This window comes from Epargyreus clarus, unplaced genomic scaffold (assembly GCF_041222505.1).
Source record: "Epargyreus clarus isolate Ecla_fem2 unplaced genomic scaffold, WU_Ecla_fem_2.2 ptg000003l, whole genome shotgun sequence".
In the NCBI taxonomy this organism is placed as follows: Eukaryota; Metazoa; Arthropoda; class Insecta; order Lepidoptera; family Hesperiidae; genus Epargyreus; species Epargyreus clarus.
The window spans coordinates 6797517-6819124 of record NW_027332211.1 but is presented as its reverse complement, the minus strand read 5'-3'; the positions used below and the strand labels follow the sequence as shown (position 1 = coordinate 6819124).

The 21608-nt window shown below is 34.5% G+C and overlaps 1 protein-coding gene across 1 annotated transcript; it reads right to left on the bottom strand.

The window, feature by feature from the left end:
• Positions 1 to 1090: 1090 nt before the first annotated feature.
• On the bottom strand, positions 1091 to 20092 carry LOC140751795 (protein rolling stone-like). Its single transcript, XM_073085840.1, has 5 exons — positions 19875 to 20092; positions 12835 to 13209; positions 6442 to 6552; positions 5485 to 5680; positions 1091 to 2122 (listed from the first exon to the last, which is right to left on the bottom strand). The coding sequence occupies exons 2-5, from the start codon at positions 13136 to 13138 to the stop codon at positions 1927 to 1929; spliced, it is 807 nt and encodes a 268-aa protein (XP_072941941.1). The 5' UTR covers positions 13139 to 13209; positions 19875 to 20092; the 3' UTR covers positions 1091 to 1926.
• Between the last annotated feature and the right edge of the window lie 1516 nt (positions 20093 to 21608).

Sequence of the window (21608 nt, the reverse complement as noted above, 5' to 3'; positions counted from 1 at the left end):
TAGAAGTAGGGCTAGTTATAAATTAAGAATCGTTGTATTCTCAATAATACAACCAAATCTAAAATAGTTATTTTTTTTCGAATTGTAGTGAATTGTACTAGAGGTCGGCCACATATGCGCCGCTACTCCTGACGACTAAGTTAGAATGATTTGAAAAAGTATGTCTCCTTACCACACCCGATTTTTATATAAGGTTGTATCCTTTTACAACGAATAGTAGCATGTGTCACAGTATTGGTCGCATTGCTGTAGTAAATATTAGTATAGTATATCCAACGAGACAAGATAATTTGGAATTGTAAGTTTTAAACCCTATGCTATAGAACAGCGTCTCCCAGCCTTTTCCAGTCCACGGACCCTTAGGAAATCAAGCACAGTTTTCACGGACTCCCTTAATAAAATAAACAGCAAAAAAAAAACGGATTAGGTATTTATTTTAGTTATTACAGATACAAAAAAAAACAAATACAGAAGGTAATTATAACTATTTATTATGAATAACATGAAAAAAATAATGTAAAGGTTGGTGTTGCTTTTTTGCAACTGAATCGGCTATTCGGGTTGATGTTGATACTAAGCTGTAATCTCAAATCAGATTCTACTTGTAATCTGTTTCTGTATTTGTTTTTTGTATAAACAAGAGTAGAGAATGCCTTTTTACATAGGAATGTGGTTGAAAAAAGGCAGTAAAGCGGCCCTTTTGCTTTTAATGAGCGATTTATGTATGGTCCAGAGATGACGCCGCGGACCCCCATACATGTACTCGCGGACCCCTAGGGGTCCGCGGACCACAGGTTGGGAAACGCGGCTATAGAAGGTACGAGTGGGTATGTAAACAATACATATCGTACGTTTATACGTGCATACGTAAGTATGGTGAACGTATTGTAAAGATACGTGAAACAATAAACTTATTGTTTGATATCTATATTTGACATGTATTAAGAGAATTATGATACGATATCTTTATAGGGTACTAGTTGCTTTACATGAATTGAAAGTCGAATTTAAACTCTGCGTTGTAAGAAAAAAAAAATTGGTAATATTTAGACAAAGGTATATTTGTGACAGATATAAATAAAAAAACGGATTTTGGAAATAAAAGTACACATTTAATTATTATTTCTCTACATTTTTATTTCAGAATAATATCACATTCAAAAGGGTGACGCACAATCCATGCCTATGTACAAATATGTAATTAATATTTGGTACAGACTAATTTAAAAGTTAATAAAAAACTTAAAATTTACCTTATGGTATTGTGAATCAACAATAGATATAACTTAATATTAAATTATAAAATCACAGTACGCTTTCTTCTCACATATGGGTATTAAGCCAGGTATAATCTGTTCGTTTTTTTTAAATATTTTGCGACCTTCCATTGTTGCATAACAGATGGCGCTGTAAGTATCCTGAATCACGGTATAGATGTTTTCTGAACATCTTACAAGTTTTTTGTTCAACTCTTTGAAAGACATGTACTTTATATTTTGATACAGATACTTATGCAGCCGTTTAACTATTTTTATCAATATTTTTTTATTTTTTATAGACAGCGACCCTTAAAGCTAGTTCGGCTGCTGAACATAACTAAACGACGAAAGCTTTCCTAAAAAAGGCTAACCATACATTATATAATCTAAATAATAACACAAACTATCACGACAAACAACCCTAAAATCGTTTTTGGACGAGTCAACTCTTTCTTTATAGCTCGTTTTGTATATGATAGTGGTAGTAAGGGGCGAAGGCCACCTGGGTCTTCGTCACTAAGCTCATTTAAATACCTTACCATATCATATGGCTGAACAAATTATCTACTCTGCTTCAAGGCAGATAAGCGTGACAGGCACTTTAGAATTACCACAGTTTTCACATTTCGATGTGTGATTTCACTTTGTACGTATAATGTGGTTAGGCCTAAGCAGTAAAGCCATCATTGTAGTGTCCGGTTTTTTCAGTAAGGTATCTTCGGACGATGAGATCACGTGCGGCCGCAATGGCCACGGTCAACAGATGCATCAGCGCCAGGAAGAGAGCTGTCAGTGTTATCACCACCAGGGTTTGTTCGGGCTTCGACCAGTCGATCACAGGGTAGATAAAGTGGTTGCCCCATCTGAAAATTCATATAAATAAGAAGTCAATAATAATAAGTACCTTAATGCAAATAAAAAGTCAGTAATAATAAGTACCTACTACCTAAAAGTATCATCAATTTTGTGACTTTTGGCTAACGTGAGGTTAGTAATAGACTTGTTAGGCTACCTGTGAGGATTAATTTGGAATGGCTTGATTTCTCTTAATTTAGCGTAAATAAGTTCGACTGAAATATCGACCGAGAATAAATGGATATTCTACAATTTGTTGCTATGTTCGGACCATAGATAATATACAATTATACATAGAGGTATCTGTAATTAAAAAAAATAGTCCTTTTTATCAGGCGATAAAATTAATCATATAAGACGATTTTAATTACATTTCAATCAATAATCAATATGCAGCGCGTGCCGTGCTAGATCCCAATGATTAAAATTTTCCTTGACTTGCGTAGCTCCAAATACGAACCAAGGTTCCCACAATGCTTTGTCTAAACTCAATACCGTCAGTGTTTTAATTTTTTGGTTCACGTAGGTATTTATCACAAAAAATTAATTTGTATTATTCTGAATTTTCATATCTTAATTTTAAGAAGAACACGTGAAATAGTAATTTTAGCGGATTGAATTCTAAATTGAGGGGATTTGAATTCCAAGGCAGCAATGTTTTCGAAATTATGTAGGACATGTGGGAATTAAGTCGAGTTTCTAACCTCTCTCACTCTGACGGGAGACCTATGTCCAGCATGGGGTCCGTAATGAGTTGACAATGTGTGAAGGTTAAAAAAAATAAAGTAATGCGAAATCACAATCCGTATCTAGTAAATCTTAAACAACAAACGTACTTAACCCGATAAATAACGTTGTCATATGTTTAACCATTTACAATGTTTGACTAATATTTACGTGCCTTGACAAATATGACACGCACCTTCAGTGTATTTATGGATGCTCAAATACGGACAAGGTTTATGTCCGGCCATTCGGGGCTGAAGTTCAATTAGAAGTACAATACTCGTATAACCATAAAATCAATTAAAACGAAATTTGGATAATATTTACCGTAATTTTTTTTTTAAATTTTTTTTTTTTTGGTACTACAAAGGAAAACTAATCAACCCCAGATTAGACTAGAATCCTAGGTTAGCCATAGATTGTCCCTGTAGTTCCGGGATCAGAATAGGGCTACGGTATCCTCTGCCTGTCGTAAGAGGCGACTAAAAGGGGGCTTTCGGGGTTGCGGACGGCAAGAGTGGGAGCTCTAACCGCCTGGCTAGCGACCCCAGGAAGAACGATGGTATGTGTGACTTCATACCGTCGTACGCTCCACACGGAGTGGCGAGCTTCATAAGCATCTGGACGGAGCCAGACGGGGCCACGAGCCAAGAGGACTCCGGTTGCGTTCCTTTGGAGATCCCGGAGTCCTCTACGCAGCGCTGAGGATGGTCACCGGGGGGGTTTTAGTGCGGTAAAAGTCCCACATAACCCGTCGTTGCTCCCACGGCGTCGGGTACCTTTTGAAGGTTTCCCCCTCGTCAACAAAAAAAAAAAAAAGGTTCGCCACAGATACGTAGCTACCTCTGAGCACTTAATTGATGTCTCCGATAAGGATGTCTCAGCAGCGTTTAACATTCCTTCAGAGACGGAATTTCCGACTACCTGACGTTGCTTAACTTTATGATGAGATCTACATAACCGCAGGGCTACGCGCTTCATATATGTAATAGCAATATAAAATATGCTGCGGTAAACACGTTACTGCGACATTAATATATTGTAACGTTGCATCACACTTCGCAACTTCTAATTACTTTACATCGTAGGGCTAATCTCCTTAACCTTCACACGTTCTAACGCAACCACAACCGAATGTGGGTAAAATTATGTTATTGTAAGACTAATCTTCATTTAGTTGGCCTTCGCCATGATAGTTAACAATAGTGTTGCAGACATTTTATATCCCACAAACAAAGTAACCAAATTGATATTATATATCATCCGGACTAAGGTCATGTAACTTTAACATTTATAGAAGCCTAACCAACCGTCAAATCCACTGTTAAAAAATAATTAGTTGCACCATTTTAGTTGAGGTTGAAAATACGTCATAAATAATAGGTACTTTAACCGCTCGATTTCGATCAGTTAAAGTTACTGTATTTGTCAACTTCACTATCTGTCAATTTCGAATAAAAATTGCGGTGACAGCGACACAAATGACGTTAATGACAAATCAATTAGTGCAACACAGAATTCTTACATTCCATCGCTACCGTCATAGTTACTGTTATATTTAACTTTAACGCAAAATTTAACCGGGCTTTCGATGCAACCCACCCTAAGACTAACTATTAATAGTAAAGTTCATAAAAAATAAAATCATACCCACGCGGTTCGATTCAAATAGCGAAGTTCAGATTTTGGATGGCTAGACTTGAAATGTATGGTTTTTTCAGTACCGTTACAGGAATAAGGATTTATTCCTGTAACGGTACTGAATTGTGAATCGTGGAATCGAAATCAGAATCGAAAAGAATTAATTACTATTACATAACTATAACAACACATAAGGTACTCATATAAATATATTTGTTATTAATATTATTTTCTATTTGATGTTTATTTAGTTACCAGTCATGTGTATCGAAGAAGTATGTAGATATAGTCTAGTGTTCAAACATTGACCGTTTTGCATACATGTGTTATAGTAAGCAAGAGTTTCGTAATATTCTCTAGAATTAGCGCCCTTAAGCAGAGTAGTGACTAGTATTTTTGAGAACAAGGATCATTCTATTATGTATAACACGACTTAGTGTCCCGTGGTGTACTAGTATATCTGTTTTTCCACAACCTTAGCAGAAAATTACAGTGAATACACCTTCACATTGCTAGAAGGAAGAGGCTCACTTACTCCTTATTGACTCATATCTTAGTTAAAGATGGATGGCAGTAGCTCTTTAACATCGGGATTATGTCAACGATTTATGAGTTTGAACTTAGTCCTCAGGGGTAGTACACGCATCTATAAACGACCGCAGGTCGGACTATCTGGGGTGTACTTTTTTTTTATAATATAGGAGTAGCAGACGAGCATACAGTCCACCAGATGGTAAGTGGCTACTGCCGCCCATGGACATCTGTAATCAACCCCAGATAGTATTAGATATTCCGATATTCGGCCACAGATGCGCCGCTACCCCAGAGGACTAAGCTGGAAAGTCTCGAAAAAGTCTGTCTCCCTTACCACACCCTTCAAACCGGAACACAGCAGCGCCTAACACTGCACAACACAACACAAGAATTCTACCACCTTCAACTGTAGAAGTCCTATGCACATATTGCCTTTTGTCAAAAGGTAGGTAGGTAGGTGATTACTTACGGGTCAACGCCACCGGCGGCGTAGTACAGCACAGTGAAAATGCAGTAGCCCAGCGCGAAGTACAGTGGCTGCATGATATGCCGTAGGCGGCTGGGGTGCGCCGAGAGAGTCAACTCCACCAGCATCACTACTGAGTTCACTCCGTGCAACATAATGTCTAGGGTCGGGTTCGGACTGTAGTTCACTTTCTTCACCGCTGTTGACGAAATACCAAAACATTTAATTATAACACGCGTTTAACGTTATTGGTAGTGATAGGTTCTTTGAAATGAAGCGCGCTAACACTAAAAGCTAGACGCCTTAAGAAGTGATGATGGAAAAACTTTAGTTGTTATAACATTAATTTAATTTGTTTTATATTTATAGTTTAATTTATTTCTTTTAATTTTCTGTAAGTTTAATTATAATTGTAAATATTTTTCAGTTAATATAATAAACTTTGATAGATTTAATTAGATTATTAGTAATAAAACAATTGAAATTAGACAGAAAAATACAACTTTAATTAAGCTGATAGTACCTATGTGTACTTTATTTCTACGAGGCTCTGCGACACCTACTACAATGGGAGTAGTGGGGTTTCGGATCCAATTTAGATACTATGTTGCAACCCAACCGAGGCCAACGACCATGTTCCCAGGAGTGTGTTCAATGGGCTTTGTGTATTTCAATGGCCTTTATGTTTAATATTGTGAGCCTTTTTTTGAGCTTTTGCAACGATTGCATTGCAAGCTTACTGCAGCCAATTAACATTTTACAATCCATAAAATCATATTTCGCTGCTAATGTCAATCTTTCATGTTCATAATTATTGTAATTATCTGCCAAAAATATTTTTGCTAGGAGATATTTCGAAAATAACTCATGATAAATTGTTTCAACATCTCAAATTTTGATTAGCTCTATAATGATTTGCACTTAGACAATAAACACTTAATGATATAAACATTTACTTACCAGACTTTAAAACGCACCAATAGAATAATGTAACAAGGAAAGCCACGGGAACGGCTAGGTTGTACAAAACCCAGTAAGTCTTAACGTACCACGGCAGGCCGAGTGTCGTGTCTGGAATATAAGAATATTACTCGTAAAGTTATCATTAACAGTGTCATCTAAGTCCTCAAAAGAAGCAATCAATCGCTAGCAAGTTTAGTACGTTAAAGTATTATTAATGCAATAACACCAATTATACTGTAATAGGTAGAAACAGGTAGAATTTTGCCAGTTCAAAAATCAGAATGGGGCTAAAACAAATAGGTACATGCATATAATACAACGTTGCACTGTACCAAGTCGCGCCGTCGCGACGCAAAATGATGTCGTGTCGTGAAAATGTGCTACGAGCATCGTAGAAAATCACGATGCGACGTTGTATCGTTCAACTCATCGTATAGTATGAATATTTGAATCATTTGATTTTTTGCCAAAGCTGTTTTTGGATATTGACTGTAGAAATCAATCTTCAATTTAAAATTACGAGTTAACAAATGTTGACATGAAATCAATAAGGGATTTACGATGACGATTCTATTATAAAAAATAACTGCGGTAAATGACCGTGGTGAACGAACAAGGTATTTTACCTTGACTTGAAATAACACAAGAAAGATGTGTAATTAAAGAACTGACTTGAAAATGGAATTACAGTAGAGACACGATTTTCCGGACCTCAGTTGTATGGATTTGCGGTTATTCGGATTGTGACAAAAAAGAGTAATTCGTATTACTCTTTTTTGCTCGTGCATAAGAGCTACTTTTAGCGTTGACGAATATGCGGAATATTGGCGATTGTATCGCATCTGCATCACGATTTCGCGACTTATTGCGTTCGGTCGCTGTATCGAAAAGGAGCGTTTTACCGACTTTTTACTGTCGCACCTTTTACTGTCGCACGGAGCTTGGGGCCCTAACTAAATAACTAAATAACGTTATAAAACAGCTTTTTCCAGAAGTTATTATCAAGATGCCTTACAAAAATTAGTCTGGTTTATCTAGTCTCTACTATACGGTACTTGTAAAATACTGCGAATACGATACGTTCATTTGAATTTTAATTAAAGTTCATTGTGTAGATAAATTTTTAATAGAATGACACACTTATGTCGAGTTATCTACCGAAATATAGCCATAACATAATCGTTAATTTTATAAAATCTCTTAGGTATTCATGTTTATTTATCATTCGCATGAGTATATCGAGTTTTGATGCTTTCAGCGTAAAATTCTTGCTCGGTCAAGGATATATAAACACGAATCTACTATTACATGGTTACCATTTACACGGTTTTAGTATCTCAATCGTATTGAACCGTGAAGAAATAAATATCAACAAGCGAATAAAATCATGGACTTTAATGGTGAAGATTTTAATACTTGCAACATGTCAATCATTTTACGAAGTATACGGGTAGCTCATCCTGATGATTATGATGTTTTATCTCATGTTTATTATAATAAAATTATTCTTAACTATATCACATTTAATATATTATTCTGCAAAGGAGGTAGCTGTATCTTAAATATCGAGGTATGTAGAGAATGAAAATATACTTTATATCACGGCGTGCGTAAATGGACGTTTTACGCACGCTTCGCGTGCGCAAAACCCCCATTTCCGACCCCGTAATATAAAATTTTATACAACACGCGGACGAAAAATGTTTTTCTGACTCGTGTGATTGCAGTCCTCGCCTGCGGCTCGGCCTGCAAACTCACACTTGTCAGAAAAAAATTTTTCGTCCTCGTATTGTAATGTACTATTAAAACATAACCTGTCACGCTTAGTATTTACTTAAAATAATTTGTTCCTATTAAATAACTAAACTGAATCACACAACTTACAACAAAAACTACTCTGTTTCTTCGTGAGCCTCATATCACGGTGTATCTTATCTTTTCCTCTTATCATCACCGTGGGAATTCTTCCACTAACCGACTCAAGAACAGGACATTCATTTTGTGTTCACTTTGCGTACAGTTTTCATGGTCAAGAGTTCTACTTGACATCGAAATTCTGCAAGTTCTTGTTATAAATAAGTTTTGGGATGAATTTAAACTTATGGATGTTTTTATGCAATCTTTCGGTTGGTATATGCGGGCTGCATCCCATACATGCACAGTGTATGTTGCTAGGTAGGAAAATAATTATTCTCAATGCCTGCAACTGGGTATAATTAATAAAGTCACCTCATTATGAAACACCTCATGAACTTGTGGGGATACCTACGGTTTAATGGATAACGTGTTTATTGGTTTTAAGTTTCAATACAATTCGAATTTTATCACTCAACAAAAGCATTCGAGTTCTTCGACCAGGCAGGCATCTATTCTTAAATACACAATTTATCGGAGTAGTTTGACTGATAGCATTGCCACATATGGCCCTGGCAACATTTTACGATTCAGGGAAACCTGGTGTAGGTGAAGGTAGAAATTTAGGGATTTAAGTGTTGAAAATGTATCAATAAATATATGCCATAAATTCACGATAAAATCAAGGTATTCTAGAGGAGGAGCGCTTATAGCGTATAAACACTCATAGCAATCATAGACTCATATTTTCGCCACATATCAACTGTGTATCTGTCGATCTACCTGGACTTGCTTAAAAATGTAAATTTATTGGCCATTTAGTTACCTACTATCAGGTGGACTGCTTCCGCTTACTATTTCGATGTTACAAAAAAAATGTATCTAGTCTAACCACTGTCATATACCGTGAATTATATATCCCAAGTGACACAAGTAAAAAAAAAACACTATCTTAGGTGATCGAACAAGCAGGGGCGGGATCCCTAAGACGACCTTGTTATTTATCTACGAGATGCTGACTGGCCTTGCCGCCTTTCCATTGCCTCGAGGTCAAGAAGACGATGAGGTGATTAGCGCTTTCGTAACGTTAGATCATTTTATCATTGTAATGTTTTGAATATCATCATTATGCGAAGTATAATTTAATTGACATGTCAATGAAATTTTTGATCAATACAAATCTTGTGTATTTGTGAAATCGTCTGAGTGCGTCAAAATAACTAACTTAAATTGTCCAATACTTATTTTCTTTCAAAAAGAGGAAGATTTAGTCCACCGACTACAACGCTCGTTAAGTGCTAACTGGTAGATTTTATATACTTTTCAGAACGTTAAGGTTATTTACTTTTCAGAATATTAAGGCGAATCTACAGTTTACAGGATCACGATGCTTTACTTCGTCGGTACTTGATTTCCAAAATGCATTGAAAGGTGGTAGTGAAAACGGAATTGATAATATGTTATTTTGAAATATATGTTAAACGTTAATCACTCCGAGATGGTGTTGATGAGAAAGGGGATGAAAGATTTTGTATAAAATCTTGATAATTTACCCTATATAATTAATATCTTTGTAAATAATGAATATAAAATTAAGGAAGCGCTTTATTTGTAAAAACTTAATTATGTAAACATTACCGAGCAATGAACTCTTACTAAGTACGCTAGTCACGCATAAGTAATAACGACTTTGAAATAATTAGACGATAACGCTAAGTATTCATTAGCGAAGAATTAGGAATCTAGCACATGTGGATTGTAATGTAGTTGTGATTTACAACTAGGTATGTATAAATAACTATTTTTTTTAGATTTTTTTGTTTTGTTGGTAGGTACTTAGTGTCCAGTTTTAGTGTACTTAATAAAGATGAAATTTTTTAGATTATGTTCGAATTTAAACCATTAGATGAACATTAGTTAAATAGGTATAGTCCTCGTCAAACAGCTAGTCCGCTCTGAAGTTGTTGCGAGCAATCATACAATTTGCAATGGCGACGCGATTCATTTCTATGTTCGGAGCGGTTTTTTGTTTAAATAAAAATATTCGATGAGAGATGTCAAGTGTTTTTCAAGGAAAATCCCGAATCGTAATTATCATTCCGAAGTTATTTAAACTGCTTTTAAGAATGCAAATAATAGCTGCAGTTTTTTAAACAAAAACATGTTTGTTATTGCTTAATATTTAGGTATACTGGAGTGGACTATAGTTTATTCTGACATAATACGTTATAAAAACATAACATTCAGTATTCAGATTTAAATTAGACAATTCTTATATAATATTTATTGTTAAGGGGTTTTTCCTGTCACACGGGTTTACACCAATACGCGTCTTACATGTATGCATGAATTAACTGACTGCAGTTCCTTCGTAACCGCATGCGTGTGGCACGCATGCGGGAGAGACTCGCACGCGGACTTATACCCGCGCGACAGCAAACAAGCCCTTTAACTTCCATTCATTAAGTAAATAGTTATCCACATGTTGCAATTACTAGTTAGTATTGAATGGACTAAATAACTCATTTTTGTTTATAATATAAGATGACTTTAGATTTTTCTCGTGAGGTTGATCGACTACCAACCTATGTTAATATGTTGGTTACTCAAATAATTCAAATATGCATTTATAAATTATTATATCCTTCCGAAAGCTTTCCACAAACAACATTTAATAATACAGTAATACAGTTTCAGACCTTTAACAATTTCACAAAGGTGTGATCGTTTACGGTTTTAAGAATCCAATCGATCATGATCATTAGGAAGATATATGCCATAGTCTATTTTACACACTATATTTAGGACAAACACGTCACTACGAATATCAATATTTACCTACGTATGTTGTTCGAGATGTAGCAGTTGTTGGCTCGCTGTAGGTAGCAACAGATGCGGTTCGGTCAACTAAAATAGGACGCTTCGACATTTTGCTATAACTATTTTTACACGCTTCACTAAAGTACAACATTGTTGTTCGCTTCTTGTTAAGCTAAACAGGTTAACACATTGAATATTGTGATGTGATTTTATCGTTTATTTTTATGACGAACTGCATTCAATGTGGATTATTTTAAGTCGGTATTAAGAGCTGTAGATACTCGTAAGAGCATCTAGTAGAATCTATGTAGATTAATATTATTTACATAGATTTTACTATTTATGCCAAAATTGGAATGTTGAACTTGATTGTCCTGGTAACTTTTAAAATTACGTTTTATATTTAAGATTTCTTAATGCGTCTTACTAATTGAGAAAACCGATTGTAAGAAAAAAATCTCTACATAATTCAGAATATTATAACCACATATCTGTATAACTATTTAGAGTTAGGAATTTGAATATGGATTAAGTTAAAACAAAAATTAATTACTGTCCACGCGTTTTTATCTTGTTATTTTTTTTTATATAATATAGGAGTAGCAGACGAGCATGCAGTTCACCTGATGGTAAGTGGCTACTGCCGCCCATGGACATCTGTAATCAACCCCAGATAGGATCAGATATACCTACCTGAGGTCGGCCACAGATGCGCCGCTACACTGGGGACTAATCTAGAACGCCTCGGAAAAGTCTGTTCCCTTACCACACTCTTCAAACTGCAACACAGCAGCGCCTAACATTGCTGTTATTAGGTAGAAATAGTTTAAACTAGGTTATATTATACTTACCTACTTATTATGGTAACTTTGTTATTGTTATTGAAATAGACTTGGCAAGGGTTCCGTATCACAGATACTGGTACTATAGTACTCTATACTCTACTATACAATACGATGTGTGTTCCGTACCTACCTTCATCTTTCCTATGTTCGAGTGTACTCATTACACGATGCTCAGTATTTATCACCGTGTATAGTTTTTTTTAATAAAAAATAAATACATATTAAATTGCAGACTGTTGCAACAACAAAATAAATGTTAAGAAGGCAAATTTAAGTGTTGTGTCTATTAAAATGTCAAGTGTAGCAAGAGTAAACGACGCAATTTGAACAGTTTATTTCAGTCTTACAGTGTTCGGGTTAGAAGTGTTTGGTAAGATTGAGATACTAGACAAGTAGATTTTTTGGAAAATTTAGTCCAACCATGCTATGGACTGGATACTGGACATTTGGACATTCTGTACCCTTACCATGAGTTTTTACGTTTTGACAAATATAACTGTTTTGGTATTTGTTTACGTATTTGCCCATACAAATTCCAATCAGCGCCCCTAGCTGATTGTTTCAGAACTATAGTGTCAGTAACGTAACATTAAATGTCTAAATTGACAAAATGGCGCTTTACGTTTTGTCTCTCTTTTTTGCGAACATGTGAGGCAGACAAACACACTTGAGCACTTACTTATCGTTACGTTTACTCAGTTTACTGAAGCAAACGGAACAGAATAATGGATTGAGTAAACGTAACGTAAAATTGTGGGATGTTTTGAAAACTCATGGTAAGGGTACTGGACTGGATGGACTGCATGTTACTGCCGTCAAAAAATCTTACCTCGTACACCTGTAATAGTGTATAGTAAATTATAATATTTACCTGAAAATTCTCCGTTAGAGTTCTTGAGGGTAACAATGATCCCGAACAGAGATTCCAAAAATATCAGAATCAGTCCCCAGTGAGTCATGTAGAGCAAGAATTTTTCTCGCGGGCCCCAAAAGAAGGCGACTGACCATGTCGTGACGATGGTCACCCACAGACATATAGGGACTCGCCAGTACAGCGGCGACAGCCTCGCATGCCACGACCTCCCGAACAATTCCGGTGTCTGGTTTCCTTCCCGCAGAGAGCCGACACAGCACGCATAACAATGCTCCTGCGCGTTCTGACTCCACTGCTTCATTTCGTATTCTTTAGCTTCCTATTTTAACTGCTTTAACCTTCCGTATTCTAGTCTTGGGCCGCTTCCATCCGCTGCGAACAAATAAATCACGTCACTCATATTCTTACCTTCGAGCATGAGATGTGGCTTAATTTTTGTATACGCAGAGTACAATAGGGTACATTAGGCAATAGTTTGTTCTATCAGAAAACCTTGATGTTTCATCTTTAGAGTGTTAACTTTGACTTTTGTAACTTGCCAATTTTTTATTAGTGTAACGATTTATGATACGTAATGTACATGTATAATGAAACAATTGTGTAATGTTCATATTATACTCACATTTTTAAAATAATTATAATATTGTCAATTCATTCATAACCATTAAATATATGCATAGACATAATAATAAATACATATTTAATGTGAACACATGTAAATGCCGTCGCATTGAAAATAGTACTGATTAGGTCAGGGAGTCAATTTAGGCAACAAGTTCTGTAATCTTGACCGATAAATTAAGATTCCACAAAATAGTGAGCGATTTAGCAGTGTAACGACCGTGGCTAACGGAGATACGTGCGGACTAACCTTATAATGTCATAACAAAATTGCTACGTCCTTGACTAAGTAAATTTGTATATACAACTACCTGAAGTCATGCGAATTGGATTAATTTTAATCGATTCAAAATGACGAGCGTTCTGCTATTGTTATGGCGTTTGGAAGGTTTGTTGGAAAGAAGATAACTTAAAATCATTCAACTTATATTTTTTTTAATGTTTGTTTTAATTAATGTGAAAATTTGAAGAAGCGAAAGGAAATATAATTGTAATTACCATGTCAAATAACAAATTGTACAATGTATTAAATACAACCTCATTTTAATATTTTTTTCCTCTTTAATTATTTTGTAAGCAGGAGATTAACTGTAGTTTAGTTTTCGTTAATAATGTTATTTAAGGTCGAGCGATTGCGATGAATACCTAGAGACATAATATTACCTTCGTAGGTGCTTTTTAGTAAGTAGGTATAATTTTAACTTTTAGCCTAGGCATTTAAGCCTTCTGAAGTTCTATTTTTCGAAATTATTCACTAATTAATATGACGTAAGACGTAGCTTTTAGAAAATCTTTGGGAGGACCCAAATGTGAATAAATTGAAAAGCAAACTTTATACAATATACGCACAAGTTCAACATTTTCTCGCGAATTAATTAAGGGGCGCTGTTGTTAACGGAAGTACGCAGCGCCGCCGGCACTCCCCTTGCGTAAGCCTATTTAGTAAAATAAACCCTTATTTGGCCCTCTTAATTAAGCCTGCTCATTTTAATACTTATTACTTAGTTATTATAATAAAATACGGGCTTAATTTTTTAATGGACAGTTTTGCGTATGTACCCTTGTGCGATTACGACGGAAATATTGTAACTATGTATCGAACATAAGAATTATTTGCACCAACAACTTGGCAATAATATAATTAAGTATCAAAATATAACTGTATTATTGTAGAACTGTTATGATTCTATCGCGGCAGAACTACCTTTACGTAGGTAATAGAGATAGGGTAGAGTTTTAAAAAAGGTTCTTCGACGTGTGCAAAGTCCATCAATACGCACTTCGCTAGCGCGGTGGGTTTATAAAAATACCTTTATTGTGTAACAATAATTTTTACAAACTTGACCTTTTATCCAAATGACGTATAATCACGACACGCTAGATAGATCACAACAATCACTCGTAGCAATAAAGCATGAACATATTATTTTTATCTGGAAACAATGTAAAAATAGATTTAATTGTACCGTGTTATATTGACCTACATAATTTGTCAGTTGTAACTATTTTTTCCAATTAACATTACATGTTTTCAGTAAATTATTGTTTTTATATTCTAGACGTAGATAATAGTATGCCTCCGATATTTCCTTTCATTGAAATGTATTTCATTATTTTTAAATAAAAATACCTGAATATATTTCGGATATATATAATGCTGCAGTTAATCATATAGAGATCATCTTTGAATTAGATGAAAAAATCGATTGAAGCTAAAATAAAATTACAATTTTATCGACATAAAAATTACGCTATAAAATATAAATATTGACTCTTTTAATTCTGTTATATAAATCGCGTGAGATCGCACTACACTGTATATGTACGAATGTTGCGAAACCCGATTAAACATTTACCTTCTGGGTTTCTGCGCAAATCGTAAAAAAATCATTCAATACCACACTTATTAAAATACAATTACTAGTTTAATCACGTTCGTTTTTAACACGCTTTTTTATGATCTCGGTCACAATAGCTTTTTATGACAAGGATATACGAGCATTGTACATTAATTAAATTATTGTTGCTTCTCGTGTGTTCTCAGATAGGTACAATAGTTTCTGAGCCTAAGACAGGAAGTTTTCACTTTTATAATTTTAATTGTACGTAGATGAAGCACGCAACTCTGAAAATTACTATATTTAAAAATACTTCAATGTTACCACGTCTAGGTATATGTATTTATGATATTGTTACGATAAATAAATATTTGGCTTTACAAAATTACTGTATTGGTTTTCTTTATTGGAGATAATATGCAAAAGGAGTTGTATTGTGTGCTTCATAGAGGAAAGATGGGAAAGTAATGAGATCTGTTTTATTCAGGTCGGGTCGTTGAGCCCGCTGCTAAGTACTTTTTAATAGAATTGCGATACATTAACATGCAATATAATATAATACATTACTAGCAACATGCAATATAATTTGAAGGTGGTAGAACCCATTGTGGTTCGACTCTGGCGGCACCACCGCCACACCTATTTCTAACTAATAACAGCAGTGTTAGGAGCTGCTGTGTTCCGGTTTGAAGGGTAAGGGAGACAGACTTTTCCGAGGGGTTCCAGCTTAGTCCTCAGGGGTAACGGCGCATCTGTGGCCGACCTCAGGTAGGAATATCTTATCTTATCTGGGGTTCATTACAGATGTCCATGGGCGGCAGTAGTCACTTACCATCAGGTTTTTTTTTTTTTTTTTTTTTTTTTTTTATAATATAAGAGTAGCAGACGAGCATGCAGTCCACCTGAGGTGGACTGCATGCTCGTCTGCTACTCTTACATTATAAAAAAAATTCAATATATTGGAAGTTTCTTATACATATGTGATAAAGCTTATGTTTTGACCCATCGAAAAGTAGTAAAGTCCTCGTATAGTGCTCGGTTTTTTTAATGACCGACGAGGCATTATAGACATTATACCGGTCTGCTCACCAATGTCCGGATTCGATTAGCATTAGGATATCTGTATCAGACAGATAAGAAAACAGTTAAATCGCAAGATACGATAGGTACCTACTTACCTACTTGTCGCTAAAATAATGCTAATCCTACACGCCGGGTAGGCCCCGGCAGATAATATTAATAATCGTGTACGAGACTAGCTGCATTTTATGTAAAAGATTATTAAGTATACCAAAGAAAAATGGTTGGAGGTGTATAGATAGAGATTTGTAATAGTGTGGCTATTAGAAATAGTTGAAAAAATATAGGTAAGTTATTAACATCAAGTTTTAATGTAATTTTTATTTTTGGAATTTAACTACTACTTCAGGTTGGCTACTATTTTCAAAGACTTTACCCTTAAAAAGCTTATTATACTTTTCCTCTTTGCGAATTGAAAATCACTATATTGACACTAGTCAGAATTTTCACGCTGTTTTCTCATAATTTGAGTTTCACTTTCCGTGCGCTTCAAACGCATTAATATAGCATAGCGTGATATGTTTATGTTGCAAATTATCTTACTTGCTTGCTAGTAAAATGTATGTTATTAATTCATGGCTGTAGAAAACGAGGAAAATACGTTCCAGCGTGCCCTTAAAGGATGCTTGCTCCGTGGTAATGAGCTCTGAACCACGAAGGATACATCTAACTAGATATCGAAGCTATTATAATTCTTACAACATCCACTTAGATTGTTATATCACTGAATCGCATTAACTTAATAACTATGATGACCTTGACACGAAATGTTAATCATGATGCATCTATAGTTGTTTTGTTTTCCGGTTCTATTGTTTATTTTGCGAAATCATTTCTATGTATTTTAATTTTGTTTTTTTTTTACCCCGACTTCAAAAAAGGAGGTTTCTCAATTCGACCGTATATGTTATATGTTTTTTGAAAATGGTAGAACCCTTTGTGGTTCGACTCCGGTTGCACCACCGCCACACTTATTACTACTTCATAACTGCAGTGTTCTGGTTTGAAGGGTGTGGTTATGGAGGCATACTTTTCCGAGGCGTTCCAGGTTGGTCCTCATGCAGCGGCTTAGTAGCGGAGCAGCTGTGGCCGACCCTAGGTAGGAATATCTAATCTTATCTGGGGTTGATAGCAGATGTCCGTGGGCGGCAGTAGCCACATACTATTAGGTGGACTGCATGCACGTCTGCTACTCCTATGTTATAAAAAAGGATATCTTATCGATTGTGCAAGCACAAGACAAAATATTTACCTATATTTTAGTTTGTTTTTGCTGTTTGCGGATATCAATACGACGATAGCAAAAAGTGGGGTTTACACGTAAATGTAATCAATCTACGTTCTCATTGTGAAGTTTTTATTTCATTACTTGATGATAATTATGTTTGATGACATTATATTGCATTGTAATCGTTTATTGCTTAATAACTTTGTACTTTGATACTAAGTTTAGTTTTAACTTCGCAATAGATTTTATAAGTATATTTGTTGTATTTTGAAATTACGACTGTTATAATCATCACTATGAGTATCTCGTCGGCAAGACTTGGCTGACTTGGTATCATTCACGAGACAGGCAAGTTGTGATTTTGAATTATAAAAAACAATCTCTTACCTGCGTAGGTAAAGTAGTCTATTAAACTATACGCAGAGCCATTTGATCAAAAAGGTTGAGACGATGGATTCCTAGATAGGGTTCCTGGATAGGGTGAGTGCACTACAAATATTATTGATTTATTTTATATGTATTTTCAGGATACGGTATATAGATTACATATAGACTCAAATATATGTGTGTAACGATTTAATAACAAGGTATGAAACTCTACTAAAGTATCTCTATTTCATACTTGTTTCTTAAAATGTTTAACTTTTTTCTATAAAGCGACTTTGACCTTTTCATATGTTTGAACTTATTGACCTTTATTTTATATTCCATTCTTCATTTTTTTTTATGTTTTTAAAGCTATAATTAGAGGCAGGCTTGTACTGTACCTACTTAAAAATAATATAGGTATATAGGAAAACGATTTTTTATATTACGATCATAATTCACTTATAGATATATTGTCATACTTACTTTGTTTATGAAGAAATAATATAAGTCATGTATAAAGTCATTGTAATTTAATTGTGGACAACTACGATTTTCAAGAAAACCAGTTTTTGAAAGTTGATTTTGTTAATGAAATAAATAGGGCACGATTGAGTTCAGTTTTGTTTATTTTATAGTTGTAATACCTTTTTTATTATTTTTATTAAGGTTATATCAAGAAAAATATAATGGCCTTTAGTCGGTTTATTATTTCATTCAATTGCTAAGAATAAATTTCACTGTTAATCTCATTAGCCCTATATATTTTGCTTGATTTTTCTGAATAAATATTTATTTATTTCGTACTCTTGGCATCATTGTTTTCTTTTTTTCTTTTATTAACATATTTATTTGTTTAATTTAATTCTTTATTTAATTATTTATGTTATTAATTTAATTATTTATGAGCAAAGAACATTGCATAGTCAGTTTTTTAATATAAAATATATGTACCTACCAGTGTATTACAGTAACTGTATCAATCGATTGCAAATATTAATAAATCACGAATTATAAATAAAACTAAGTAAATTCGAAAGTAATGTATGTATATACATAGATAAGTATAGATATCTCACCGCCTTGTAATTGAAGGAAGCCATTAAATGACTTAAACGGCTGACAAATGTGTCAGCCATTTAATGGCTGTCATGGTGTAATTTACGCGGAACAATGCCGACATTTGTAGTTCAGTGGTGCAAAACACGAAATTGAAGAAAAAGTGCAGAGAAATATCGTTTCATTTGTAAATGATCTAAAAACTACATTTTTTTTAAATTTTTAAACACGAAAATAGATGACAGTGACAATTTCAATTGTCAAAACTGGTTTCATTTTCTTGTTAGGAGTGAGTTATCTTTACTAATCTATGTGTATATAATACATTTACTTATAGTTTACTTTGGCACACTTAAAGCAAATATTCCACATTAACATGGATTAATTCAACAAGTGGAATAACATCAAAATTGCGACTAAGCCATAAAAGGTGTAACTAAAATCTAAAAGTAACTCAAGTTGCTCAATCACTTAGGCCTTAATTTAGGCATGGTATAAGTATGTGTAGAATTTGACATGAATTCGAAAGAGCAAATCAAAGTCAACGGTTTATTTCAAGTATCTATATAGATACAAGAAATTAAGTTTCAAATCGTTTTTTTAATTTATGTAAATGTTACGTGAGCAGGTACAAATGAATTCATTTGTAGTTAAATGTTTAAACGTTTAAATGTTTAAATAATGTTTAAATAAATTATTTAATGTTTTTAATTAATGTTTTAATGTTTAAATGTTTGTGTGTTAAATTAAACTTATTAGCATGCGATTATAAAATAAGTATACCTATAAACAATCGATGGAATGAATATAAATAAAAATACAAAAATATTAATATTTTCACCCACCTATTAAGTATCTACGTAGAATGTATCTATTATCGATATCCTGTGCATATTTCAGTAACAGTATTAAATAAAAAATAACTACTTTCGTAAACTGAACAAAACACTTATAAATAACGAATACAAGACTACGGCATATTTAGTGTACGGAAATATATTTCCCGCGCGTTGCGTGTGCGCGCGATCCGCGCGTGTTTGAGCGCGGGACTGGCTAGTAGCAGCGGTTGTGCGGATAGCGATGCGGCGAGATGCGCGAGAGCACTCGATTATGCGAGCGTGCGCGCCGGGCGCACGTTCAAGGTCGACCCGCACCGGTTCCACGAAACAAGTAAAAGTAGTGGAGTTCCGTATTATTAAGTGCAATTTTCTTGTTTGCTGACGTAGTTACGTAGATACGCATGCATTTTGACATTTATGGTAATTAGCTACAAGAGCATGGGTACTGTAGACGTATTTAATATCGATGGAATAGTTTTTTTAATGAAATTTTGTCTTGATATTTATAGGCATGATTTATTTTAATTCTTGCCTTTTTACACATTGTACATTGTACATAGTTCTTTTGTGACCACTGCTGTTTGTGTCTATCTTTACATCTGAGTGTCTTGGGTCGTAGGGACTTCACAGCCCTATTTAAATCATAATAATGGTTTAAGACATATATCAATCACAATTTATCTACCTTATTACCTTCAAGTAAGATTATTTCTTCCCTTATATAACGTGAAGTAACGTGACGTAACGTTAAAATTTATCAGAGTCAGTCTAAATTACTGAAAAGGGTATAAGTTCACAAAAAAGGCGTCGTATTACTCCAACGTAACTTACTATTTTCATGGTCATTGATATTCTCTTATGATAGGTACAGCGATTCTGATCGCATCAGATGTTTAACCACGATAAAATAATCTTTATATATATTTCTTATGTGCGTGTGTATGTCACTGAACTCCTCTTAAACGATTGGACTGATTTTGATGAAATTTGTTGTGTGTGTTCAAGGGGACTTGAGAATGGTTTAGATTCACAATTTAGTCCGTGGGAAAAGGCTTTTTTAATTCGTAAGTTATAGAATCGGAAACTATGCATTTGATCAAGTGATGATCTTCACCAAAGTTGTTGTTTAAGAGCCCACGAGGGTTTGGGAGTTGGTAAGACCAATTTTTGACAGATGGCACCACTGTCATTCCAATGCAGGTACAAATTTTCCGTTTTATGTATGACATATTATTTCTTTAAAATGCGGGCGAAGCCGCGGGCACCACTAGTATATTTAATAATATACGCGTTAGGAAGAAAGGTCACGTATTTGTGTAGCAAGAATGCGTTGCTTTAATCTTCAGGTTCACAGATTGATTCTTCATGTTTACATATTGAATTAGAATGATGACATTGCTACGTTTACATATCTGGACTTCTGGAGTAGGAAATATCTCTTTCACTTTCAGAAGGCTACATTATTCGTAGGTATTCTAAATAAGACTAGGTTGAATTCATAAAAAATAGGAAATACAAAAACATGCGTGGGCACAATCGGCGAATAAAAATAGGTAGATTGGTGTACAAAATAAGTAAAGTGCAATTATAATTAATAATCGCTTGTTTGCTAATATTGAAAGTAGCTGGTTACACTTTGGCAAACTTTTACATAATGATAGTAACTACTTTACAATAAAAAGAAATACAGAGTACTTATAACTTTGAGTTCGAGTAAGCTACCAGCTCGTAGAGAAAAAG